Source organism: Equus caballus, chromosome 12 (genome assembly GCF_041296265.1).
Source record: "Equus caballus isolate H_3958 breed thoroughbred chromosome 12, TB-T2T, whole genome shotgun sequence".
NCBI classification, from domain to species: domain Eukaryota; kingdom Metazoa; phylum Chordata; class Mammalia; order Perissodactyla; family Equidae; genus Equus; species Equus caballus.
Window position 1 is genome coordinate 46144113 of NC_091695.1, and position 25460 is coordinate 46169572.

Consider the following 25460-nt stretch of genomic DNA (forward strand, 5'->3'; position numbering starts at 1 on the left):
CGCCAACTTGTCCCGCCGCCAAGCTGGGCCGTGCATGGCCCGGAACCCAACTTTTCTCTAAACAAGAAATTAACCTCGCGGCCAAGCCGGGCTGCGGCTCTGTCTTTCCCCGGGGAGAGGTGCAGGCTGGGAGGAGGCGGGCCCTTGACCTTGAGCAAATAGCTGCCCCTCACGGTCACATCCCGAGACTGGCAGGTGGCCAGGTGCGGGACACGGGTGCAGGGCACAGGTGGCGTTGACATGGGGGCTCGGCCGCTGCTGGGACGGGCAGGTCCGGGTCCCAGCATCCCCTTCCAGCCTCGTGAGCTCGGGAGTCCCCGAGCCCGTGTCAGAACAAAGACAGTTCTGGCTTCCTGCTCAAAGGGCGCCTCCACCGAGGGCCACCTGGGTGCAGGTCGGAACGGAGCCACTGTCGTGATTTTTATTATTAGCTGATTCCTTTAGCAATTAAGTCATAATTATAAACAATGAGGAACTCACATTTGCAAAAACATTGCTGGCCCAGCGTAGCTCAGGGCTGGCCTGTGTCCGTAAGAGGGAAGTCCTCCCCCTCGGACGTTGACGGGGAACCAGCCACAGCTTTCCCCTGAACGGGTTCACTTTTTCTTCATCATTGTGAGATGGAGAGAATTGGAATGGCCAGCTGGGGAAACTGAGTCACAGGCCTGTGTGTCAGTCTGTGGGTGCACCCCAGATTTTTATGTTGTCTGGGCCTGTTAGTTAAGGTGGCCCTGAAGCCATTTAGATCTCGGGGGACAAGCGCTTCTGGCAGATGGAACAGCCAGGGCGGAGGCCTTGCGGCCTTGGGAGAGGGTTTGTTGAGTGACGGAGGCCAGGGTTGCTGGCACGGATGGAGATGGGGGAGGTGAGGCCTGGGGGGGCCACTGGAAGGCTGTTGGAGCACGGCACATCTTTGGCATAAGGCCCACTGTTTTCATCCCGTTTTGCAGATGGGGAAACTGAGGCACGGGGTAGTAAGGTAGTTTGCCCAAGACCACACAGCTGCAAGAGATGGAGCCGAAGCTCAGACCCAGGCAGGCAGACTGCCAGGCCACCAGGCGAAATGTTTCATTAATAATGGGGGCACAGAGTGGGGGTGGGGTGGGACCCTTCAGGGGGTTCCGCAGGTGCCCGCTGCTCTCCCGCCTCCCAACAGTGCAGAATGGAATCCTGAGACCTGCCCGCCCCCGGAGTTTCTAGCACATTCTGGGCTACACCCAGGAGGGGTCCTCTTGGCTGGGCCCTCGTGCCTCTGAATTCCAACTCATCTCTCAGCGGAAAGGGACAGTCACCCATCGCCCGGGGCACAGGGGACAGCTCTTCACCCTGGACACCAGCATGACGCGTAGCGGATGCTTCACCGAGGGCACCGAAATGTGGGAGCCCTCCGAGGTGCACTTGCTGGTCCCTGAGAACGTCGGGCCCCTGACACTGTGCCTGCGAGCATCCTTGGAGGGGATGCTGGGAGGTCGTCGTCCCCTGGTGTGGGTCAACCGCATCCCGTGCGGTGACCGACTGCGTGAGAGTTCCTGCATGCCGCCGCTGCCTGAAGTCACTACCTGCTCCTCCTTATCTCCACAACAGGTCTATGAGATTCTGAAAAGAACGACGTGCACCAAAGCCAAGTACAGCATGGGTAAGGCCATTTCTGCGCTCGAGATCAGCGCCCGCCGCCCAGCGGTAATCTCGCCTCTGGATCGTCTCCGTGGGGGGTGGGCGGCCGGTTCAGGGGGTGGGGACGTTTCAGAGGGTTTTGATTTAAGCCTGTGTGACCGTGTCAGACAGGAGAGCTGTTCAGGACCGCAGGGCAGTTTTACGGCCCGGCTCTTTTAAGCGCCGAGCCATCCTTCTCTTTGGGTCTAGACGTGACAGGTGGCATGTGGAACCGCCCCACTGCAGAGGCCGTGAATCCTGGCTGCTGGAAGCTGAGGGGTGCCCGAGGTGTCTTAACCCTCTCTTGACCCTCACAGTCCAGCAGGAAGTAGTTAAGGTTCCAGCCGGGGGCAATGGCTCAAAGCAGCCCCCCCACCCCAGCTCCCAGGCTGGACGCAGCCAGGCAGACACACGGCATAGAGGGGATGGCGCCCAGGCAGCCCCTGCCAGGCCTTGCGGGAAGGAGCAGGCCTCTGCACACACCCTGAATCCAGAACGTGCCACGAAAACATCCCCAGTGGGCTCCTTGGGGACCCGTTTACAGAACACCTCCAGCCAGAGATGCAAAACCTTCCTGATAAAAGCACATCGGGGGGCCGCCCCCCCCCCCCCAAGGCTGGGTCCCTGGCCCAGGGCTGCAGGCTGAGTTTGCTCAAGCAGAACCTTTCAGAGCCCGGCACGACCCTCTCCCGCTTCTTTCGGAGCCGCTTTGTGCCCCTCCAAGCGCTGTGCTAACGGCCCAATGCATTGCGCTGTAGAGACGTCTGAAGTTGCGAGGCTGCAGCTCTAGGGGCCCAGGGTGGGTCTGGTGGGAGCCAGGCTCTGGCCGGCTGGGGGCGAGGATCCTCGCAGGTGGGAAGTGGTGGGACAGCGGGCAGAGGGGGGGCACACTCGGCAGCTGAAGGCCTGGGGACAGGCCGGGATATAGGGAGCAGGGGCTGACCCCTCCAGGTATGGCCAATGGTCGGTCACAAGGACACCCTTCTGGGCCTGAAATCTCTAAGCCTGTGTCCTAAATCAGTGGGCCTGGGGGCCCCATCCAGGGGTCAAGAAGAGCCCGGACAACTATCCCCTGGGGCCCAGCCCACCAGAGGTGGCAGGAGGTGGGTATCTAGCCCCAGCACTGCGTCTCAGCCCTCGGTTGCCCTGGGGGGTTCTGGGGGGTCTCTTCCAGCAGAAACTCATGTGGTTGCTGGGAAGGTTTGCAGAGTGAGGGGGTCAGGGGCTTCTCAGCTAGAGCCGATCCCCGCTCTGGGTCGTTCCTACAGGTGGGTATCTCTGTCTGTTCCCATCAGTTCTCCGCAGTGCTGGTTCCAGCACCTGGCGACAGACCAGGTGGACTGAGCGTCCCTCTCTCCCCCCTTCACATGGGCGCCTTGTCTGAAAGCCTCACTCCAAAGTCAGTCCTTCCACTGGGAGCAAGTATTGATGGATTCTCTCGCTTGCCAGGCTCTGTCCCAGGTGCTCCCTGCCCTCCTGGGATCTATGTTCTGGGAGAGGGAATTAGACAATAAATAATCGGATAAACCAGAAGTGCTAGGGGGACTGAGAAACAGTGATTGGAGAAGGCCTTTCTGATGTGACATTTGGGCAGGGACGTGAAGAAAGTGAGAGGGAGCAGCCTGTGCAAAGGCCCTGTGGCAGCACTGTGTTGAGAGCATTCTATTACAGTAAGGAGCCAATGGGCCTAAATCGGACCCCACGTGCATTTTTTATCACAGATGAATGTTTCACTCATGTGTGACTTTAGGTGTGAGCCCCCAGCTCTCTCTGGTGTGGATTTCTAAGTATCTCTCAGATGCCGTGACCGTTCCAGGTCACTAACCAAGGAGATGGTCTGTTTTTAAGCGGACTTTAGAAAGTCACTTTCCTGCTGGTTTCACAGCGGAGTAGTCAAGGGTGGGCTGGCCAGGCCCCTGAAAACCCTGACCCGCTTACCACCTTTAAAAAGCCACTTCGGCCAGGCAGAGGGTTCCTTGCCGGCAGAGGGCTGCATGGAAACTGCTCAGGCAGCGCTGGTCCCTGAGGATGTAGGCTCTGCCTTCCCTCTCTCAGGTCTGTCTTCTGGGGCTGGGTGCCCGAATACCCCTCTTGGAGGTGCAGGTGTGGTTCTTTCTGTACCGCCCCCAGCGCGGGGCCTCGGGCGCGGCCCTGGTTGCCCGGCCCCCAGGAGCACCGGCCCCACCTTCAGGATCCCAGCGAGCGCTTTCTCCCCCAATGCGGCTTTGATCCCTGCAGGCCCCATGTCACGTAACTAATAGCCGGTGTATGAACAGGGCAAGGCGAGGGAAGAAAGAAGGACCCCGCCCTTTTAAGTAAAAGGCGAAAGTGTGATGAATACGGTAAGTGAGCCTCTGCCCCCGCACCGGCTCGCTGGCCTCCCCTTCGGCTTCTCCAATCATCTTAAAACCTAATTCCAAATTGTATGTGTGTCTTCTGACACCATCAATTTTCCCATCCGTATTTATCTCGTGATTCAGCTTTTCTAACCACTGGAAATCCAGCTTTCCCATCTGCAGGTTTGCCCTGGGGAGCAGGCCGGGGTAGCTGGTGAATGGCAGGTTTGGGGTACCTCCTTCCTCCCAGACGTCCTTGCCTCTCAGGGTTTCCTCTCTTATCTTACTAATTCTGCCAATCGAGCATGTTTGTATCATCTCCTGATCGAACCCCGGGGAGGAAACCCCAGCAAGGTGGCCGGGCTCTGTGCAGCCGGGTGCGGTTTGCTTGGAGAAAATTCTCGGTTAACTGAGACAGTCGTGGGATCGCTCTGATTGGAAACTGAGCGGCCTGGCCTGTAATCCTCTCTCCGCCTTTGTTTTTAAGGCATCACGAGCCTGCTGGCCAACGGCGTCTACTCGGCCGCCTACCCGCTTCACGATGTAAGTAACCGCGACGCACACCGTTTTATCTCGGCATTCTCTGGCTCCCCACGTCCCCAAGGGCCACCCCCTCCACCCCCAGGGAGCTCTAATGATCCTGCGGTCTCGGCTTCCTGCTTTGGCTCTGCCGTAAATGTCAACCGTGCACGGGCCTTCCCTGTTCCCCCAAGTGGCAACCCAGAAGGGACACACGGGACACAGGGCCGTCTTTTCTTGCCGAAGAGTTACACCAAGGCAAGGGGCATTGGTGGCAGAAACTCTGCCCCGGTATTATCGGAACCTTACAGCCAGCCGGGCCACGAAATGTTTTCCCTGGCTCCGTGCCCCCGTCCCCGCCCACCCCGGGTCCTGGCAGAACGACCAGGGCTCTGTACGCGTCTATTTCTGCAAAGCAAGTGGCCGGCTTCCTGAGTTAAATCTCTGAATCCCACTGGTATCCCCCGGACAAATATAGCCCGTGGTCCCGCGCAGGCTTGGCGCGGAGTGGACAGAGGGAGATGAGTCTCTTCTTGTCGTCTCTATGGAAACAGGGACTGGAGTTCAGCGGGGCACTGGGAATGGACTGTGGGGCCCGAGCAGTGTGGGAACCCCGGAGAGAGGAACTCGGGAACTTTCCAAATGTGCATCGCCGCAAAGACTAGGAGCCAAGAAGCAGGAGAGAGAGCGGGTGGGGCTGGGAGGCGGGGGGACCCAGATTCCAGTCCTGGCCGCTCACGCCTCTGTGGCCTTGCGTGGGGGCAGCCCCTCTCCCCTCCAAGCCTCAGCGTCCCCATCTGTGAGTCAGGAAGAATACCCGCTATGTCCAGTTGCCGGGGCCGCAGCGAGGATCAGAGGGAAGGCAGAAATGGAAGAGCTTTGGCAAGGCACCGGATGGGACACACGGAGGGTGCCGGAACAGCAAAGGCTGTCCACCCAGACCATTGACTCCAAGGGAAAGATGCCCAGCTGACCCGCTGCCCGTCCCCTGGGCACTCACTCTAGGGACCCGGGGTCCACTGACCCGGCTTTCCCACCCTGTGTCTTCATTCATGCTGTTCCCTCGGCCTGCGATGCTTTTCCCTGCCCCCTCTGCCTGGTCAGCGCCTCCCCCTCCCCAGGGCGGACAGAGCACACACAGGAGGCCTCCTTTCCCCCCCTCCCCCGGCCTGCATGGTTGAGTTCTTCCTCCCCCATCTCTGGGCTTCTGATGCCCCCTGTCCCACAAAGACACCACCGTTCGGCCCCCATTCCTCGTGCGGGTGTCCCTTGAAAGCCCGGCACCCAGCACGTAGTGGGTGCTCAATAAATGCAGTGTGGCTCTGGGTCGGAGGGAGTTAAGTTGCCCTGGTGATTGACGTGCTGCTCCGTGGATGTCCCGAGGGCAGGGCTCCAACCTGGCATGTCCAGCCAGCACTGCTGGCAGTCCCTGCTGAGATGTTGGGGACATGACGTCGAAATGTCTCAGGGCCTCTCTGCCTGTTTTGAGTCAGCTCTTTAAGTCTGACTTTAAGGGAAGAAATCGACATTTCTGAGCACCACTGCGTGCAAAGAACCGTGTTTAGTAGGAGCTTTATCTCATTTAATGCAGTGCAGACATGGAGACTCAGAGAGGTTTGGTAACTTGTCCGGGATCACACAGCCTCTGTGGGGGAGCTGGGGCCAGAAGCCAGTCTTGGTTGACACTCAGCTATTCTGCCCCCTGTACCACCACCTCCTCCTTCCCTGGAGGCCAAATCCATCCCTCTGCTCAGTCTTTGCTTCCACATTTGTCTTAGGAATCGATTCTTTCAGCAGTTTGAACCAACTAGTACAAGGCTCCCTGATCCACTGGGCCTGTCATCAGACAGCCAGTCCGTCAAAAGCATCCCTGAGATCCACGTCTTAGAAACTCCTGGTGCACCGTCATCCTTGTCCCCTACACAGCCGTAGAGAAGCCCTCGGTGCGGACTCTGTCCCCACTTTACAGATGGGGAAACTGAGGCTGGAGTTGCTGCCGTGGAGGGGCACACAGCCGAGAGGGAGTGGAGCCCGGGCCGCACGTCCAGGGTTCTACCCCGGCAGATCATGGACCAGGAGGGAACGCAGGATGTTGCATCTATGAACCGTCCCCGCAGTTGAAAGGCGCCCACCCTGGCAGGGACCAAAGCTGATGCTCAGCCGTTTGGGGCATTAGATCCTTCTGGACTGAGCCGCGTGCTGTCTGCTCTCGAACAGCGGACGCTGACGGCAGGGGAGTCGCGCCCTCCGCCTCGGGCAGGCAGCAGGCTCCTCGCTGGGCGCTGTGCACTGTGCAGCCCTCGTGAAAATTTCCCTCATCCGTCTCACTCTGTGCTCGGTTGTCCTGTGTCATTGCTGGCTGCCCTCCGTGCGTGGCCCAGCGCACCCCCACCGCCTTCCAGGGCCTTGCTTACTGTGCTCATCCATTCATTCCTTCCTTCCTTCCTTCCTTCCTTCAACAAGAACGTCCGGCAGGCAGGCACCGGGTGCAGGGCCCACCGGGTGGCCCCCTTGGAGCTGAGGGAGCAGTAGGAGCCCTGTGCTCTGAGCAAGACCCCGAGGACGGGCTCCTGGGGTTCGCGTATCAGCTGCCGACAGTGGACTCGGACCTTGCAGTTGGCTGCGTGGCGGCCTTTCGGCTTCCTTCCTGGTCGGCGTCTACCCCTCTGAGATCCCCAGCGAACGGACCTCTGGGTAGATGAGGTGCTGCGGGAGCCGAGGGGCCGTCCCGGCCACGGGGAGAAACATGGGCAAGGCCGATAGGCTGTGCGTGGCCAGGAGGGTCCCCCGAAGACTCAGGAGGAGCCATTGGGTAAACCGCTCTCCGAGCATCTTCCTTCGGAGACCGCAGGTGGCTTCCTGGTGGCCAAGTCGTCTCCTCCTGGAGGGGGCTGGCGGGGGTCATAGAAGTTGCCGGTGAGTGGAACGGGCGCCGGGCAGACCTCCCAGAGGCCTCAGAGCTTTGTCTGCCCGGCGACACTCCAGACCTGGTGACCCGGCCGGGCCATCCTCCCTGGGGCCTCACGGAGCTTCTCTGGCTGCTCCTCCTCAGTCGTTGGGATCAACCATCGGTAGACGGGCTCCCTCTCGACTTCTATACCTTCCTTCCGTTGCCTGGGCTTTGGAAGCCCGGATCCAAGTCCCGGGTTGACCACGTTCAGCTGTCTGTCCCAGGAAAGTGAGTTGGTGCCTTGGAGCCTCAGTGTTTCCATCTGTAAATTGGGAATGTTGAGCTCGCTGATCTATATGCACGGTGACCGATAATGTATCGACCCTCCCAGGACACTTGAGAGTGGGCACCACCTGGACGGGGCCTTGGGGACAAGACTGTGGGATCATCCTGGCAGAGCAGGACTTGTGTCCACCCTAATGATATGACTCTTCCAGCCCCAAAAAGCCCCCTTGCTATTGTGTTGCCATTCCCTGGAACTGGCCCGGGGTCCTCTCCTGGGTGGAGGGCTGGGTTGGGCGGCCATCGCATTTACGGGACACTTTGTATCAGGAAGGAGGAAGGTAGGGGCCGTCCCGGTGGCGCAGCGGTTAAGTGCGCACGTTCCACTTCTCTGAGGCCCGGGGTTCGTCGGTTCGGATCCCGGGTGCAGACATGGCACTGCTTAGCAAGCCATGCTGTGGTAGGCATCCCACATATAAAGTAGAGGAAGATGGGCACGGATGTTAGCTCAGGGCCAGTCTTCCTCAGCAAAAAGAGGAGGATTGGCAGCAGTTAGCTCAGGGCTAATCTTCCTAAAAAAAAAAAAAAGGAAGGAGGCCTGGGCGAGCTTCCCAAACTGCATGAAACATCCTAAAATCATTCTCACTGTCCTTGAGGGTTCTGTCTGGAAACGCCAGGGACTTGCGCTCCTGGAGGGCTCCCTGCTGGGTGGTCATTCTCCTCTTCTCTTTTGGAATAGGGCGACTACGAAGGGGAAAACGTGGAGTTCAACGACAGAAAGGTGAGCTGCCGCAGAGCAGGCGGAGGGCCCTGGGGCGGGCGGGCGGGCGGGTCGCAGGCCCGGGAGGCCGTGGCTTTGGGCGCCCAGGCTGGGCTGCTCGGCTGGCATGCGCGATCCTGTCGCGTCTACACCCATGCTGGGGCTAGGAGCGAGAACGTCAGCGAAGGGATGGTTTCCGTCTTTCTGCATCTCTGAAGCAGCCCTGGCGGGTGATTGGGCGCAGGCGAGGGGAAGGGGCTGCTCCTAGAGGCTGCCCTCTCCACTTGGTCCGTCCTCCGCTCATCCTGGGCGACTTATGGGGTCAGTCAACCTCCAGCCGTCTTTGCTGACATTTGGCCTAACCCCGCACGGCTCCCGGGCAGATAAGTTTGGGAACTGCTGTGGCCGGCCACACGGAGAGCCATGGCCCCCGCAGCCCCTGGGGACACTTGTTGGACATTGTTCAGCCCAGTGTTGATTCTCAAACTTGCTTGACCTGGAACCCTTTTTAATGGAAGAGTTATGGAACTAGTGTTCCGTGGGACACACTTTGGGAAACACCTTTATTCTTCAATGGCTCTCCCTAACTCCACCCACCTGGGCTCCCCAGGAAGCTCTGCTCCTCCAGCCCCGCCTCATGTGAGCATCTCCCCCACCACAGCCATCTCTCCTCCTTCCTCCGTCTTCGAGAAGGTTCTTTCCTGCTGTCTTGTGCACACGCCCACGCCCAGATACCAGCCTTCCTCCCCCGCTTCCCCTGTCGCCCCTCTCTGTTCCCCAGACATGCACAGACCTCCCTCCCCTTGGGGAGCTGCCCTCCCAGGACCCTGCGTTCGTTTCAGCCCCCCTTGTCCTGCCGCTTGCCCCCAAGAGTGGATCCTCCCAAGGCGGTGGGTTGGGATGCTCCCCCTAGAGCCTCACAATGGCAGCCTTGTCCCAAATGGTCCCCATTCCCACTCCCCTCCAGCCCCCTGCTGTGTTTTTAAACCCTTGGTACTGGATACAACTTGCCTGCCCGGGAATCCAGCTGAAGATGCTATCTGATTTAGCACAAAAATTACATATTTGGTTATTTTTAGTGAAAGATCTGGCACGCGTCTGAGACCCCATGACTTGCAGAACTTCCTGTCCAATCTTGTTGGAGAAGCGCCGTGCCCTCCATGAGCCTGCCCGGCTGACTCCGGCCTCAGACCCAGCCCCCTTTGTCTCTCTGTACCCTTCTGCCACCCGCTGATGCCCTACCTCGTCCATGGGCACCAGCCACCCTTTTCTGGCCTAATTCAGTCCTCTGATCACAGGCCTTCTGCCTAACCTCCCCCACAGCCCCCTCCCCGCCATGCTCCAGCCACACTGTCCACCTTGCTCATCTGAAGGCTACTCGGCCGATGGTCACGTAGGTGCCAAGACTGTCGCATTCTCTTGCTGATTCGGGAACTATTTGCTGCACACTCCTGTGTGCCGAGCCCAGCAAACACAACTTCAGATTTGTCTGGACCCAGCCTTTCCCTCTGCCTGGAATGCTACCCTCCCTCTACCCCACCCCCCGTTTAATTTCATGTCCCAGCAACAAGTATGAGGCTGGTCCATGGGGGTAATCAGGGAGTATTGGATGGGTGGGTGGATGGAGACAAACGGATGGATGATAGGTGGGATGGATGGATGGGTGGATGGAGACAGATGGATGGGTGATGGGTGGGATGGGTGGGTGGGTGGATGGAGACAGATGGATGGGTGATGGGTGGGATGGGTGGGTGGGTGGATGGAGACGGATGGATGACGGGTGGGATGGATGGGTAGGTGGATGGAGATAGATGGATGGATGATGGGTGGGATGGATGGGTGGGTGGATGGAGACGGATGGATGATGGGTGGGATGGGTGGATGGATGGACAGATGGATGGATGAATACATGGATGGATTGATGGATGGAAAGAAAGAAAGGAGAGAAGGAGGGAAGCGGGGAAGTGCCCTGGATAGGTATTTGGGTCCTAACTCAGAGCCTTGGAGAAGTTCACATTCTCCCATGGTGGCTTCATCTTAAGTGACCCGGGTCTGAGTGTTTGCCTTTCCAATGACAAAATCTGTGGCATCCTTTCAGTGGCAGGAGGCCCAAGTGCCTGACCCTCATTACCTCACAGGACAGATGGGGCTGCAGCCACGCCAAGGCCATCTTCCTGTGCTGAGCTGGAGGGGCAGGGGCGCATGTCGGAATGTTGTAGCAAGAGGCAGGCCTGAGCTGAGGCTGAGCACGGCCATAGCTGGCAGCCCGATCATAGGGTCACCGACACTCGGGGCCCTCGGGGCCGAGCCCTCCTTCCTCCCGGGATGGGGGGAGGTTTATTCCAGGTGTGGATTGAGGTTGCTCCATCTCTTTGCTGAACTGAGAGCCACAGGGCCCTGACCCATCATTCATTCATTCATTCATTCATTCAACAATTACTTACTGAGAACCTATCTGCCCCAGGCTCTGTTTGAGGTTCTGGGGATGACACAGACCAGACAAATCTGGTCCCCCCGGTGCCTCCATTCCAGGGGGAGACGGCAAGGGGCAAGTGTGTGCGCAGTCATTAAGGACAGCGTCAGCGCCATGACGGGCCTACCCATCCGTGTGGGCCCAGGCTGGAGGTCTAGGCAGGAGAGATGCCGTGGGTTGAGTCAGGATCCCACTGAGGTCCGGGCGCTGGAAAGTCGAGGTCACTGTGACTGCAGCCACCGGCCCCCAGCCTGCTCACGAGGCTCAGGGGCACCCTGGGAGTTCTGCCAACGCACCTGGGAAATCTCGCATTTGATTTCTTTACGCTGACAGCTTCAGGGCAATAGATGTTCTCTTGGCAGGAAGAAAATTCTGCCGAGGCAGAGCGGTTTGTGGAGAAGGCTGGGGTGTGCCCCCATCTGTTGTTCTGTCAGCGGGTGGTGGCCGGCCCCACTGGACAGGCCCAGGAACACGGTGACCAGAGCGACATGGCTGTGCCTTCCAGAGGGTCTTTCTCTTCCCCCTTGGGCCCTCCCTCTCCTGCTGCATCTTCGTTCCCTCTCTTTCCCTCCCTGCCTCCCTCTGACGCACCTCCCAGGCTGTCTATGGTATAAATCAGCGGCTTGATATCACCTGAGGGGAGGAAGCTGCCCAGGACGGTGACGGCCGCTGCTTTCGCATGGGTGCTATGCAGTCTCATCAGAGCTTGCTGGTGAGAGCTCTCTGTTTACAGAGTGAAACTGGAGGCTTTCCATCGCTTCCTATATAACCAGACATACCGAGGCATAGAAGCCCCCAGCCCTCTTCCTTCCGCACAGCACCCTAAGGTGCACGAGCCGCTCTGGGGTGACCCGGGAGGAAGGACAGCGCCCTTCAGTATAAAAGAGGCGACGGGACTCAGAGGGGAGAGAGCCTGCCCCAGATGCCCAGCCGGGCTCAGAGGGGAGGGCCTGACCCAGACCACCCACTCGGGACTCAGGGGTCGGGGTCTGCCCAAGACGCCTGCATCCCAGCACAGGAGCACAGCTCTGCTTCCTGGACCCTTTTCCCTCTGAGACAGCAGGAGGAGGCCCCGCGCATCCCCGGGTCCTCACCCGGAAGCAGCCAAGGCTCCCCCCCCGGAGCAGGAGCCTCGCCCCGTAGTGTTTCAGATCTTGGAATCCAGCTGAATACGTCCTGTTTACGCCACTTACAGAAAGGCTTAAAATCTCAAGAAAGCTGCTCTTATAAAAATCAGAGCGGGCCGAACCCAGGATTTTGACAGCAAGGTTTGCTTGTCATTTATTAAGAATGCATTTGGCTTTTCTGACTTCCTCTCCTTCCTGTGTTGACTTTTGAGGGATCCCCCTGAGTCTTATTTCTCAGAGCTGCAGAAGGAGCCCCAGGAGATGGAGAAATTCACTAGAAGGTTGTTCCTAGGGACCCCTGAGTCCGTGATCCGTGGAAGCTGGACCCCTCCCAGCAAGCCTGTCCATGTTTTTAATTTTCAGTAAAGACCCCATCTCCAAGTACGGTCACAGTGGGGGTTCCACTAACGTGGGGGCACACAATTCGGTCCATAGCACAGAGTGGGCTGAGGGTGTGCAGTGGTGTGCGTGTTCATGGGGCCACAGCAGAATCTGAGTACAGGAGACCGCCCCCAAATTTTCAATTTAAGTATTAAGAAAAGGAAAAAGGACACAAGCCAGGCTGCAGTGTACAGGAGAGACCAGGGGGCCCATGGTGAGTTCTCACGGGGGTCCCCCCACCTGCCTTCTCCCCATTCCTCATCGGATGCCAGCAGAGACGGGCAGCTGAGGCACAGAGGGTCCCAGCTGGGTCCCAGCTGCCCTCCAGCCCCTGTGTGACCTCAGGCTTTGAGTTAAGGTTGGTAAAGCAGTAATGACCCACGCGCACGGGGTTTCTTTTTCAAAGCAGCAGCACCAACACGGCGTCTTCCTTGAGACACCCTGCATGTGCGTGTTCGTACAAGGCTTACCATCCATCGAGCTCATTACCGTCCCTGCCCAGAGCCTGGGGGAGAATGGGGTGTATGCAGATTTCATTTATTTCGCTCAGCCGCCTTAATCAGACGGCCCGTCTCAGGAGAGAGACGTCGAGTTCTCTCTGCATCTCATGAGGTTTTTAAAAATCTTGCCGCTTGGATTTCTGTGCTGCAAAGCCTGGTGGTCTCTGTCCTTTATAAAGAACGGTGTGGCGTGTGACATGGGCGACCGACAAACCTAAATGGAAAAGCCTTCCAGTGTCAGGCCGTTTCAGATCCATTCCAGATCAAGTCATGAAGAGTGAGGATTCTGTAATGATGCCAGAAGGTTCTTTCCCATCCCCACCTTCACCTAGAAACATAGGCCCGTTCTTACTCAGGAACCTCCCCAACCCGGCCTCCGGTGCCAGCTCAGCTCCCTCCACGTGTGGGTTCTTACCGGAGCTGAAAGGTTGGGCCCATTTTTGCAAGTCCGTCTCCCCGACCAGCAAAGGGACTCCAGGGCTCGGGGCTGCGTCTGCCCTGCTCACCTCTGAAAGCCCAGTGCCCAGCAGAGTACCTGGCACATGGCTGACTCTCAGTAAGTGTTTGTTGAATGAATGAATGATGTAGCTATGAACCGAATCCATCAGTTCCACCACGTGCCCGGCAGCTCTGTGTTCTGGGGAGCAAACTGGGAGCACGACGTTTTCACCAGCCCCTTCCCCTTTGCTCTCTCCCAGCTCCTGTACGAAGAGTGGGCGAGTTACGGGGTCTTCTATAAGTACCAGCCCATCGACCTGGTCAGGTAAGAGGGGCTGCCGGCAGCGGGCCTGGCTCCTCAGGCAGAGGCTTGTGGGAGGCGGGTCCCTGGTTGGATTCAGTGGAATAAGTGTCCCTGTGTGTTTCAACCGCACTGAATATTCAGGACCTGGGAGCATGTTTGAACTTGACCGGAGGTCAGAACCGGCAGCCTGGGCGAGGCTTCTTTTAAGCAGTTGCTTCAGATTCCCTGGAGAATGGGCTCCTTTCCACGTAGGCCCCATCTCTCCCCCTCCGTTCAGAGCCCGGCTTGACCCAGCCGGCGACTAGGTGGGGTTCCTTGCATTGCTGCCTTGAGAGGAAAGAAAGAGCGGCCTTGGGATTTGTAAGAATTGCCCCTCCGGCAATTTGTCCTCTCCCAGGAGGGCCTCTGTCCCGGGGCAGGGAGGGGACGGACACATGAGGCAATGTGTGTCCTGTGGGGACATGGAGACTGGAGTTCAGCCCATGAAGATTTATTTAAGTCCATCGGGTGCCAAAGACGCTTAATATTGGAGCCGTGGCTTCGCTTGGCGCCTCCAGGCCAGAGTTCATTCAAGTTCCTACTCTGAGCAGGACTCGGCGTGGAGCTGACAGCCTCCGGGGTGGCCCGCGCCCCCCCCCCCACCCTCCCGGGGCACAGCGGGGAGAAGGGGGTGGGCGTCGACAAAGCAGAGAGCCCCCCAAAGCTGATGGCCTGGCCCAGAGCCCCACCCACTCTGTGCCTCTCGGTGGAGAGGGCCGGTGGCCCCAATTTGAGCTGTTTGTGCTGGGGAGGGACGGGATGTGTGTCCCCCCCTCCCAGTGGAAGGAGAGTAAGCTTGTCTCTGTCTGGCTCTGCCCTGTGGTGCAGGAAGTATTTCGGGGAGAAGATTGGCCTGTACTTTGCCTGGCTGGGCGTGTACACGCAGATGCTCATCCCCGCCTCCGTCGTGGGAATCATCGTTTTCCTTTATGGCTGCGCCACCGTCGACGAGAACATCCCCAGGTAGGCGGGCGGCCCCCCAACATGCCCTCATCTTGTTAAGGAGCCACGTTCCTCTTGCTGCAACTACGGGACACCCTGGCACCCGGGCCTCTCAGCCCGAATCCCGTACACACGCTCGGCGCCCCGCCCCAGGAGATCACATGCCGGGCCCCACACTGTCGGGACCAGAGGCGCATGGTCCAGAGGGCATCCTTTTCAGGCACGAACGGCCTAGGAGATGGTTTATGGTCGAGAGGAAGACATGAAATAAATATCTGACTCCTTTTCCTTCTTTGAAGGTTTTTTATTTTTTCTTTTTTAGTCTTTAGTCGTTATATGACAAAAAAAATTCCCTGCTTCCTTGTGAGGTCAGGCAGTGAGGCCGATGACCGGTCTGAGGCCTCCGTGCAGTGGACTCAGGCCGCCGGGTCTGTTTCTCGAGCATCTTCCCCCGTGCCGAGGGCTCTGGGAGATTTTGCGGGAATGGCAGCATTGTGAAGGATGGCAGGGTGCGGAGACCCAGGGCTCTGGACGCAGCGCTGCGCTCCTTCTGCTGGTCACCGAGGGTGACGTCCTGCATGGGGAGCCCTTGGAGGAAGGCTGAGACCCCAGAGAGACCACTAGGCCTCGTGCAGGGTCTGCTTCTCCCAAGATGGCAGCCGGGACATGAGTCAACCTTGGGCGCTCAGAGGACGCCGTCCTCGGCGTGTGTGGAAGTCTCCTGTGTTTTCTAGCTGTTTCCTAGACTTGCTGACATGGACCCAGAGACAGCCCTGTGGTGTGCTCAGGCCCCAACGTCGGTCAGGGACACCGTGCCGATGGGCCAGACAGGGTTTAGAAAGGTGGATGCTGCGGGCCCTGCCTCCCAGGAGCTGCTGTCTCTCAGGAGAAGTCCTGAGACGTCAGTTCAGTCCTGGGGCTTGGGGCTCCACCCCGGATGTCTCAGGCAGAGCTGCGGCTGGGAAAGTCCGTCCACAGTTCTGGGCCATAAAGAGCCACTGAGTCCTTACCTGGCGGAGAAACCGGCCCCTCGTGACCCGGCTGCCAGAAAGGCCATATGCGGCCAATTTTGGTGTAAATGATGTTTTAATACATGAATAACCCCTAAGATATTTCACCCACGCGGAATCGAAACCTTCAAGGAATCTGGCTCCTGTCGCCTCCAGCGTTATTTTGGGCATGGGCAGGAGCGAGCTTGTCCCTTTGCTTGCTGATGTGACGTGAGGGCGCTGTGCCTGAGTTTGACGGTGGCACAGAGATGGTGGTGGTTTCACTGCAAACCCAGGAGAGGCGTGGTAAGTGGAGCGAGTGGGGCAGCCCGGGCTTCTCCATCTTCCTTCCTCCCTCCCTCCCCGCCGAGGGGAAGCGGAACGGGCCTCGGCCAGGCGGCGCTGCCCGGGCAGGCGTGGACGCCCCATCAAGGGCGCTGGCTCCCTAGGCCAGGCCAGCGTCCAGAGATGCAAACCGCATTTACTGGGGACTCCGGAGGCCCGTCCGACCTTGGCCTCTGCCGGTTGGTGCATTGGAGGAAACGGGAGGCGTGTGTTCCCCTTGGAGTCCGATGTCCCCCGGCCCCTGCGCGGTGCCACCCTGCCCCTCCCCTCGGCTCCTAAGAACAGGTTTCCTGTTCCTTGTCTTTATTTTGGCTGAAACTGCAGCAGGACAAGGAGGAGGCTTTCAAACCGGCACAAGGCAACTGTTCGTCTGGCCAGCGTTGCTCGCTGGCAGGGAGTAGGGCTGGGGTGGCCGTGGGGTGCCCAGGCAGGCAGAGATGCACAGCCCTGGCCCTGCCCACCCTCAGGGCTCCCAGCCCCCACCCAGGGCCAGGCAGGCACTGTGGCCCCAGGTGGCTTCCTGACAATGGGGGACCCCTGTCGGTGGTTCCCTGAGAGGGGCTTGTGTCATGCCCCAGTGGGATGTCCTGGCCCCTTCTGCCCCACCAAGGAGAGGCCCTCAGAAGAGAGGAGGCTCAGGGAGGGCAAGAGATAGACGCCTCCAGGCGGCTCCTACGTCTCCTTTTAAAAGCAGTGCAGCCGCCAGGACTCAGTTATTTCCATCATAATAATGACAATGGCGGACAGGAGTGTGGCTTAAGTGTGCCAGCGCTGTGCCAAAGGCTCCCTGTGCGTTCTCCTGTTTAATCCTCCCAACAACCCGGTAACACGGGTGCCCCTCATTCTCAGCATCCCCGTTCTACAGATGGGGAAACTGAGGCCCAGGGGTTCAAGTAACCTGCCCAAGGCCACACGGATCACAGGTGGGAGAGCTGAGATTCAAATGCAGGGCTGGCCTACGCTGGCCTGTGTGCACCTTCCCCCACACACACATGCACACGCACACACGCATACACACCCATGCACATGCACACAAATGCACACACACACACTTCCCCAGATGCTCTGGGGCAGCCACCTCAGCCACTATTCATCTTCCCACCTCCCGGGCCCGGCACAGCGCCTGGCACGTGTGGCGCGTGCACAGATTTTAGTAAACGTCTGGTGGTGGAACTGAAGGAAGAGATCTGGGCGGGACGGTCCACCGTGCGGGCCAGAGGGGGCCCTCGCAGCCTCTCAGCTGAAGTTTATCGAACACTGACTGTGTGGGCCAGCGAGATTCTGTGCCCACGTGCGTGTGCATCCAGAAATCAGAAACAGAAACCGCCTACCCGCCTCGGCTCCTCCCGGGCACCGTGGAGCCCCTGGGGATGGCCACTCCTGCCTGACGTGTTTATAGCTCAGCGTCTTGTACAAGTTAGAAAGTTCAATGCAGGCCAGAGCTGGAAGGGCCTTATTCTGGCCCCTCACCTCATCTTCCAGAAGGAGAAACCGAGTCTGAGCCTGAAGGGGCGTGGCAGGCAGGAACAGCCGAGCGGGGCCCGGGCCCAGGCGCCCGACCTCCACAGGGAGCCCTCCTGTGGCCTCTGAGCAGTAGATGAGAGCTTGCATGGCACGAGCTTTGCAGGACAGAGACCAGGGCTCAATCTCCCCTCTGCTGTGTGGCCCTGAGCAAGTGACCTTCCCTCTCTGGGCTCACTCGCCAGGCTTGGTGCAGACTCCTGCTCGCACAACCAAGGGCCTTGAAGTCCGGGCATTTTTCGGTATCAGCAGGGGAGGGCCGAGGCCTGGGGGAAGGCCACTGGGTGTCAGGCGCCTCTGCGTCCGTCCACAAAGGTTAAGCTCTGGCCCCAGCCTTCGTGCCTGTTCACCAGAACAAAGGCCTGTGCTGAGCAGCACCCACCATCCTGGCCGGGGGCCCCTTGCTCCCCGAGTGAGCCCCGTGTGGTGGGGCTCCCCCACCCCAGGCAGCTTGTGGACATGTTCCTTCCAACCCAGCCTCCCCCAGAGATTCGGGAGTGCAGTTTCTCTGCCTTCTTATGCGTCTAGAGCTCCCAGTGACGCGCCCAGGGCCGACTGCCCCACGCGCCCCGGCCGGGGTGGATCGAGACCCACACGGTGCCTGGCGCACAGGACGGGCCTGGCGTCCTTGTGGCTTCACCCTGTTCCTCTTTCAGTGTCCGAGGCCTTATAACGGAAAGGCCTGGACGGTGTGCACCATTAGCACAGGCCTTGACGGGGCCCGGTTATTAGCGGGAGGCTGGCTGGGGACGCTCGGCTTGTCCGAGAGGTGGCTCCAGTCCAGGCGGGGTCCCCCCACAGGTGAGCACTCCCGTGCCCCTCTCTGGCCACACACAAGTCTGGACGGGTCCACACCAGAGCCGGCTACAGAAGTCGCAGGCCCCGTGCAAAATGAAGACGTGAGACTCTTGTGCAAAAATCATTAAGAATTTTAAGGCGGTGACAGCAGACCGGGAAACCGAGCGTGGGCCCTTCTGAGCACAGGCCCTGAGTGACAGCACCTGTCACTCGTCTCAGTAGCCAGGTGGATAGGAGGGACACGGGCACTGGCTGAAGCTGGCTGGCGTGCCTTACTGGTGTCCGCCATGGTGGGGACCAAGGGCCTCGCCACCCCCAGCACTTTCTCCCACCCCAGCGTGGCTCCCGGGAGGTGTCCGGTTCCTGGGGACTCAGGCTGTCCCCTCTCTTCCAGCATGGAGATGTGTGACCAGAGACACAACATCACCATGTGCCCGCTGTGCGACAAGACCTGCAGCTACTGGAAGATGAGCTCAGCGTGCGCCACGGCCCGGGCCAGCCACCTTTTCGACAACCCGGCCACCGTCTTCTTCTCCGTCTTCATGGCCCTGTGGGGTAAGCTGAGCGCCCGCCGCCCTGCGTCTTTGCGGCAGAGGCCACTGTGAGTGGGGCCCTGCATTTCCTCCCTTCCTGACGTTGTCCGCCGGCGGCGTTTGCCAGAAGTGACGTGGGAAGGACGGCAGTGGAAGTGCCCCCTCTTCTGTCTGCAGGCCACAAGGGCCTGTGCTGTCGCAGACGCAGAGGAGGTGTCCTAACCCAGCCACGAGCCCCTCAGGAAATGCCTAGGAGGGGGCCCTGCTCCCCGAAACTGGACCTCCATCCTGGGATTGGGGTTTGTAGCTCAGAAAGGGCCTTGGGCTCTGCGTTCTTCCCTGATGGGGCTGGGACAGCGGACCTGGGCCGGCCCGGGTCTCTCAGTAGATGCTCACGGCTCCCGCAGGCTCCGAAGGCCCATTTTACGGGGAAGGAAGCCGAGGCCCAGAGAGTGCATGTGAGTTGCCCGGGGTCACTCAGCTCCTGAGGTGCCAAGGCGAGGGTTGAATGTCGTGTTCCAGAGCCTGGGCCCTTCACCGCTGGGCTCCACCACCTCCCCGAATGCCAGGCAGGCGGCTCCTCCTCCAGGATGCTTCCCTGACGCGGGTCCCACCTGGCCCCGACTCAGGCTCGGGAGGCTTGGGAGGTTGGGAAGTGGTGGCCGGATGCACTTCTGCAGGCCTTTCTGGATTGGCCAATAGGGGATTCCTGTGCTGAGCCGTCTCCCGGGCAGCCTTTGCCTCCGGGGCTCCCATGTGGTAGAAGATGGAGCTGGGCACACAGAGGGCACAGGAGCCACGGGTCAGGACCCCTGGGGGAGAGAAGTCAAGAGGGGCTTCCTGGAGGAGGCATGAGCCCCGAGATGAGTTCTGGAGACATGGGGCAGGGGTTGCTGGACAACTGTGGCAGAGGGACCCAGTGTAGAGACAGAGAGGGCGGTTGCTGGTGCCTCCTGGAGCCCTGTGTTGCCCCCCTGAAGGGCAGCCCCCAGATCTGCGCACTCCACCTTCCCCTCCGAGCTCCTTCTCGTGCGGTGAGCCCTGGAGTGGACGCAGGCCACCCTTGCTCCTGCCGGGGATTCGGCCCCGCCCTGCTTCCCACGTGGCGGTGGCTCTGGGCCTGTCTGTCCCACTTGCCCGAGCAAAGGGTCTGGGCCTAAAAGTTTAAAAACCGATGGTCTCCCTGTGGTTCTCCAACTGGGTCCTCCAGGCCTCTGCTGGGCTCCTCGTCGGACGTAAGGGTTAAGCTGGGATGAGGTGAGGCGAGGGAGGGGCCCGGACACGGCGTGGTCGTGGGTGCTCACTGTTGGGGGCCGGTCCACATTTGCCGGACCTTGAGAGTGTCGTGGAACTGTGCACTGCACATGCCTCGCTTGCCCCCCGCCCAGTCCCGACCCCGGTTGAAGCTGACGTCCGTCCCTTTACCGACTTTACAGTTGGGGCATCTGTGCCTGGTTGATGGGGGAAGACGGGCGTCCATCTGCTGAGGTGTGAAACCTCAGCCAGAGCCCACAGCCCGCGTTTCACAGGCGGGAACCCCGGGGAGAGCCAGGACAGGGGTTTCCTGGCGGACGTCATGGGTACCCGTGACCTGGCGTGGGCGCCCGTATCTCAGCAAAGACAGACGCGTGGCAGATGGTCGGCCACGGGCTGTGCTGGACCCCGCCGTTCTAGGTCTGGGCAGAGCAGGCGATGGGCGGTCTTGTGTTCCGGGAGTTCTGGGCCGAGCTGGGGATGGACACGTGCAGAAATAAGCGTGGCCTCGCGCTAGACACGCTTATGTCTCTCCGTGGGCAGAGGCGTTTCGTTTTCCTAACGAGGCCGAGAATGAGAGGTAGGCCGGCGGCTCCGATAAGGGAGAGGTTTCCAACGTGGGTGCTGTGCAGCGCTGGGCTGGGCCGGTCAGGGAGGTGGTGAGCGCCCCGTGCCAGGAGGCATTCAAGCTGAGGTTGGAGGGCTGCTGCATAGCATGGGGAAGCAGTGTCGCTGCATGGTCCAAGGTGGCTTGTGAGAAGATTCCCAGGGCCCCCGTCTAGCTCTGGTTGTTAATTTGGGCACCAATCTTGCTGTAAGTTTAGGATCAGTAGCCATCACTCACTAAGCTGGCGTGAATGTGCCCGACATTGGGCCGAATGCTCCTCATCCTTCATCCCACTGCATCCCCACGGCTGAGGCTTTGTCCCCATTTCACAGATGAGGAAAGTGGGGGCTCCACTGGCAGGGCCGGGAACCGAGCCCACGTCTCTCTGAGCCTGTTTTCCTTCCACTGCCCACCTCTGCCTCTCTGGACCCTGCGTCCCTTGGGAACCATCCCCTTGAGCCCCCACACCCGCCTCTCCTCCTCATTCCCAGTCTCCCCGGCCCACCGCAAGACCTCAGCACTGGTCATCTCCTCTCTCCCTCCCTGCCCTCTCTGATCTGGGCCCAGGGAGGCCCGAGCTGAGGCTGGAACACTGCTGGCTGGGCGTCCAGCCTCCTGGTTCCCCTGCCCCGAGCTGGGAAGATTCAACCGGCCGCTCCCACAGTGGGGCTCGGCTCGCACAGACCGCCGGCCTGACGGTTTCGTCCAATTCAGTAAGTCAGCTGGGCTGGCCGTGTCCCAGATGGTTAGACACCGTCAGGCAGTTAGCAATGCCCGTTCCCCGGCCAGACTCAGGTTCAACTCCCAGCTCTGTCACCGACCAGCTGTGTGACCTCAGGCAAGTTGCTTCTCCTCTCTGGGCCTCAGGTTCCCATTTGTAAGATGGAGATAGTAATACAACCCACCTCAGAGGGTCCTTGGGGACACTGAATGAGTCACCACTTGTGACGTTCCTAGGGCTCTGCCTGGTGCTGGTTGTCACGTCGCACTAGGTGTTACGTGGGCTCAGCAAGCACCTGCTTTTTGAAAATGTGAAAACAGCCTGGACCCCAGGAGATCGGAGCTCAGATCCAACCTCTCACCTTGTGCTTGGGGCCCCCGTTGTTTACGTCACCTCGTCTCCTTCTGGAAAGAATGCTGCAGGCCAGGCCCTGCTCTCAGCATCTGACATGCAGTGACTCATTAATTCCCCCGGGGACCGTAGGAGGTAAATTGTTTTATTGCCCCATTTAGCAGATGAACAAACAGAGGCCACTTTCCCATACCAGCTGCTGAGAGGCAGAGGCAAGGCTTGGACCCCGCATTCCAGGTCCCCACCCACACATCCCTGACCAATGGCATCTGTTCCCTCTGCGTGCGTGACTGACCTGCTCTGGCCGACGTGCTTGCTCCTGACCGGATTACCCAAATTCATTCTCTCGCCCCGACAGCTGCCCCATTGAGCCCCGGACAGATATGCCCCCTTCCCCTTCAGACCCCGCCCTGAGGACTGACTGTGCGGGGCCCTGGCTGGGAGCTGGGCACGGATTATCTCGGGTCCCCACAGCAGCCCAGAGGGAGGCTCTGCTGTTACTCTCCCACGAGGACACTGCAGCACAGAGAGCTTCAGGACTGGCCCAACATCACACAGCTCTCGGATTCGTAACAGACGTGACAGATCCATGGCCTGGCCCACCGGCCCCCAGTGTCCAAGCTGGTGCCCTGGTCTGGCCTCTCCATCCAGACATCCTCCATTCCGAGCCCTGCTCAGGGAGCAGAGACTTACCAAGAGCCAGGAGGGAGGGACACACAGGCGGGCTTGCTGCGCAGCCAGCCCGACCCACTGGGTTTGGTTAGATTCCTTAAATCCAGTGCACCCCGTTCTGGGAAGCCAGATGCCAGTTTCACACCTCTTCCGTGAGTACCTGCTGTGTGCAAAGCGTGAGCACCCACTGTGTGCAAAGCGGGGCCACTTAGCACCCTCAGAGGGGTTGGCCAGTCCCTACAGTGGCCGCTTCCCTGGGAGAAAACCAGACCACTCCGTCTCCCCCCGTGACGCAGGGAAAGGGGCGAATCTGTGTTTCCGACGCCCCCCCATCCCCCTCCAGCGCCACCTGCACCGTGGGGGACAGCAAATGTGCCTGTCCGTCAAGTGCGACTTTAGTCCACACACTCCCATTTGGGGGAAAAAATAACAAAAAAGCCAAACCACTCCCGTGAAGCACTTACTTTAGGAAAAAGGAGCTTATTATCAGTCCTGACAGGAGCGGCAGGAAGGTGCCCGCTGGGCCGAGCGGGAGTGTTGGCGGCAGCCCCTGCCTGCAGGGGGAGGGAGGGAGGGAGGGCACCAGTGCCCCGTCCCTGGGCCCTTTCACACTGCTGTCAGGCATAATTAGCAGAGACCTGCCATTGTTGGTTTTTTAATCTCTTATTCAATTATTTGCTCATTACCCTCTAAGGGATCATTTTCCCTCTCGTGTTTCTCCCCCCCACCGCCCCGCCCCCCGGCTGTGTCCTTTCTTCCTCTGTGCTCCAGCTGTTGACATTTCTGCTCACACAATGACAGAGAGGGACCCCAAGCCCGTGACTGCCGGGTCTTAATTTTGCTTCCACTCCACCGTGGGGTCCTGCTTGTCCAGGGGCTGACACGCTGGTCCTAGAGATGTCGGCTCGCTGCTGCCTGGGACTTAGAACTTTTCAAAGCCTCAAATAGGGTGTCACATGAAGCAACTTGAAGCCGCATTTAGCTGTTCGCCCCGGGATCAATTTTCTGAAATGATGGCCTAATATAATGGGGCTCTAACTGCTTGTCAGTTCCGTGCAGAACAAAGGCTTTGATTTGAGCCCGGCTGCAAAAGCTGGTGAAAGCTGGTCCCAGCTTCAATGAAATGGCAGTGGTGTGATGAAAACCCCTTCCCAGGGGGCCGTGCCCGAGACTTTGAATGGAGTTGCCAGGTCACCCTGAGCTAGGCGGGATATAGGGAGAGGTAAACTATGATTCTCTGCTGGAATTAAAAGGCCAGTGGTGGGTTCATGAACTAATAACTTGTTCGGAGGACAAAGAAGGAGGGTGCCAGGCGAGTTGGTGAGAAAGGGAATGGCTGGAGGCTGCTATACCTGAACTCCATCTCCATTATGTGCCAAGAGGCAGGAGTAGCTTTCTTCTTCTGTTCCTGCAGCTCTTAAGGAGACGCAGCTCCCATCTCCACTTTGGGAAAATGGAGAGTGTGTTGAGCAACCATTTGACTGTGTTGGGAGCCCGAGATTCGTGAAGCCGGTCTCTACTCTCAGGGGGTCGAATTTTAAGGAAGACGCAGCCCCTGCTCTGACAAGTGTGAGTGGTTGAGCCCTGGCTGCCCCCTAGGGCCCGTAGCAGAGGTGTGGGAGACAAGACCCCGTCCCACAGAGAGCGTGGACCTCACCAGGGAGACGGGGCCATGCTCCGCGCAGCCGCAGAAGTGCCCCAGCATCATCAGAGCTGGGCCTCTGAGCACAGGTCTGAGAGGCCGCGATGCCCCCGCTGGCACAGGAGACAGTTGGAAGGCGGAAGCAAGAGCATCTTATGGAGCGTCCAGGATCACGCCCTCGCTGCAGTGACAGAATTTCAGGGGGGAGAGAGCTCAGAAAGGGGGTTCAGCGTCCAACCCGGGAGGCATCCAGAACGAGGGAGATTGGTGTTGGGCCCAGGCGTGAAGACAATGTGGACAGGTCAAGGCGGGGCCCGCGGGAGGTGGCGTGGGCGCTGCCTGGGCGGAGAGCCAAGACTAAGGCGTGGGAGGCTGGACAGCCACGAGTCTGGTGGAGAGAGGGGTGGCTGGAAGGAAGGAAGAGCAGACCAGGGAGAGGTCAGTGCTTCTAGACGCCCGAGTGCCGAAGGGTGGCCCATGGAGCTTGTTCAGATGCCGATTCCGTGCTGCCCAGGAATCTGTGTTCTAGCAGGTTCCCTGGGGGCTTCTAATACAGTGGATCCCGGGCCCAGACTGAGAAACCCTGGAGGAAAATGGACAGGTCGCCCCCACCCCGACGGAACCACGCTGGTGTCCTTCCCGTCATTTTCTCTGCACACGGCAGGTGAACACAATGCGTCCCTACCCATTGTCTTGTGATTTCACTTTCTTTTTAATTGAGGTGAAATTCACGTTACATAAAATTAACCTTTTTTTTTTTTTTTGAGGAAGACTAGCCCTGAGCTAACATCTGCTGCCAATTTTCCTCTTTTTTGCTGAGGAAGACTGGCCCTGAGCTAACATCCATGCCCATCTTCCTCTGCTTTATATGTGGGACGCCTGCCACAGCATGGCTTGAGAAGTGGTGCCATGTCCTCACCCGGGATCCGAACTGGCAAACCCCGGGCCGTCAAAGGGGAATGTGCACACTTAACCACTACACCACCGGGCCGCCCCCAAAATTAACCATTTTAAGTGCACCATTCAGTGGCATTTAGCGCCTTCACCATCTTGCATCACCATCACCACTATCTAGTTCCAAAACGTTGTCATCACCCCAAAAGGAGACCCCATATGCATTAAGCAGACAGCACCATTCTCCCTGCCCGCCCAGCCCCTGGCAGCCCCCAGTCTGCTTTCTGTCTCCTTGGATATGCCTGTGAATATTCTGCGTATGTTGTAGAAACGGAACCATGCCACCTGCAGCCTTTTATTCTGGGAAGACCCTTCTGGGTGAGCCAGGTCGTGAGAAGGCTCCTCTGTCGCGCCTTCCCGGCGGGCGCGTCCTGCCCTGAGCTCGGCTGTGGACCACTCACGGGGCCCCCGCGGCCGGCGCTGCTGTCA

At 59.3% G+C, this 25460-nt stretch overlaps 1 protein-coding gene across 16 annotated transcripts in view; it reads left to right on the forward strand.

Moving 5' to 3' along the window:
- ANO1 (anoctamin 1) overlaps window positions 1–25460 on the forward strand; it is a 167195-nt gene that overhangs the window by 106471 nt on the left and 35264 nt on the right. For 8 of the 16 annotated variants that reach the window (XM_023654626.2, XM_070228961.1, XM_023654624.2 and 5 more), the window contains exons 7-13: window positions 1585–1636; window positions 3930–3995; window positions 4477–4532; window positions 8420–8461; window positions 13620–13684; window positions 14531–14665; window positions 18692–18852. In XM_023654626.2, coding sequence (XP_023510394.2) covers window positions 1585–1636; window positions 3930–3995; window positions 4477–4532; window positions 8420–8461; window positions 13620–13684; window positions 14531–14665; window positions 18692–18852 — 577 coding nt within the window. The remainder of the gene's footprint in view (window positions 1–1584; window positions 1637–3929; window positions 3996–4476; window positions 4533–8419; window positions 8462–13619; window positions 13685–14530; window positions 14666–18691; window positions 18853–25460) is intronic. The other 8 variants (XM_023654627.2, XM_023654631.2, XM_070228960.1 and 5 more) reach the window with 1 other exon arrangement.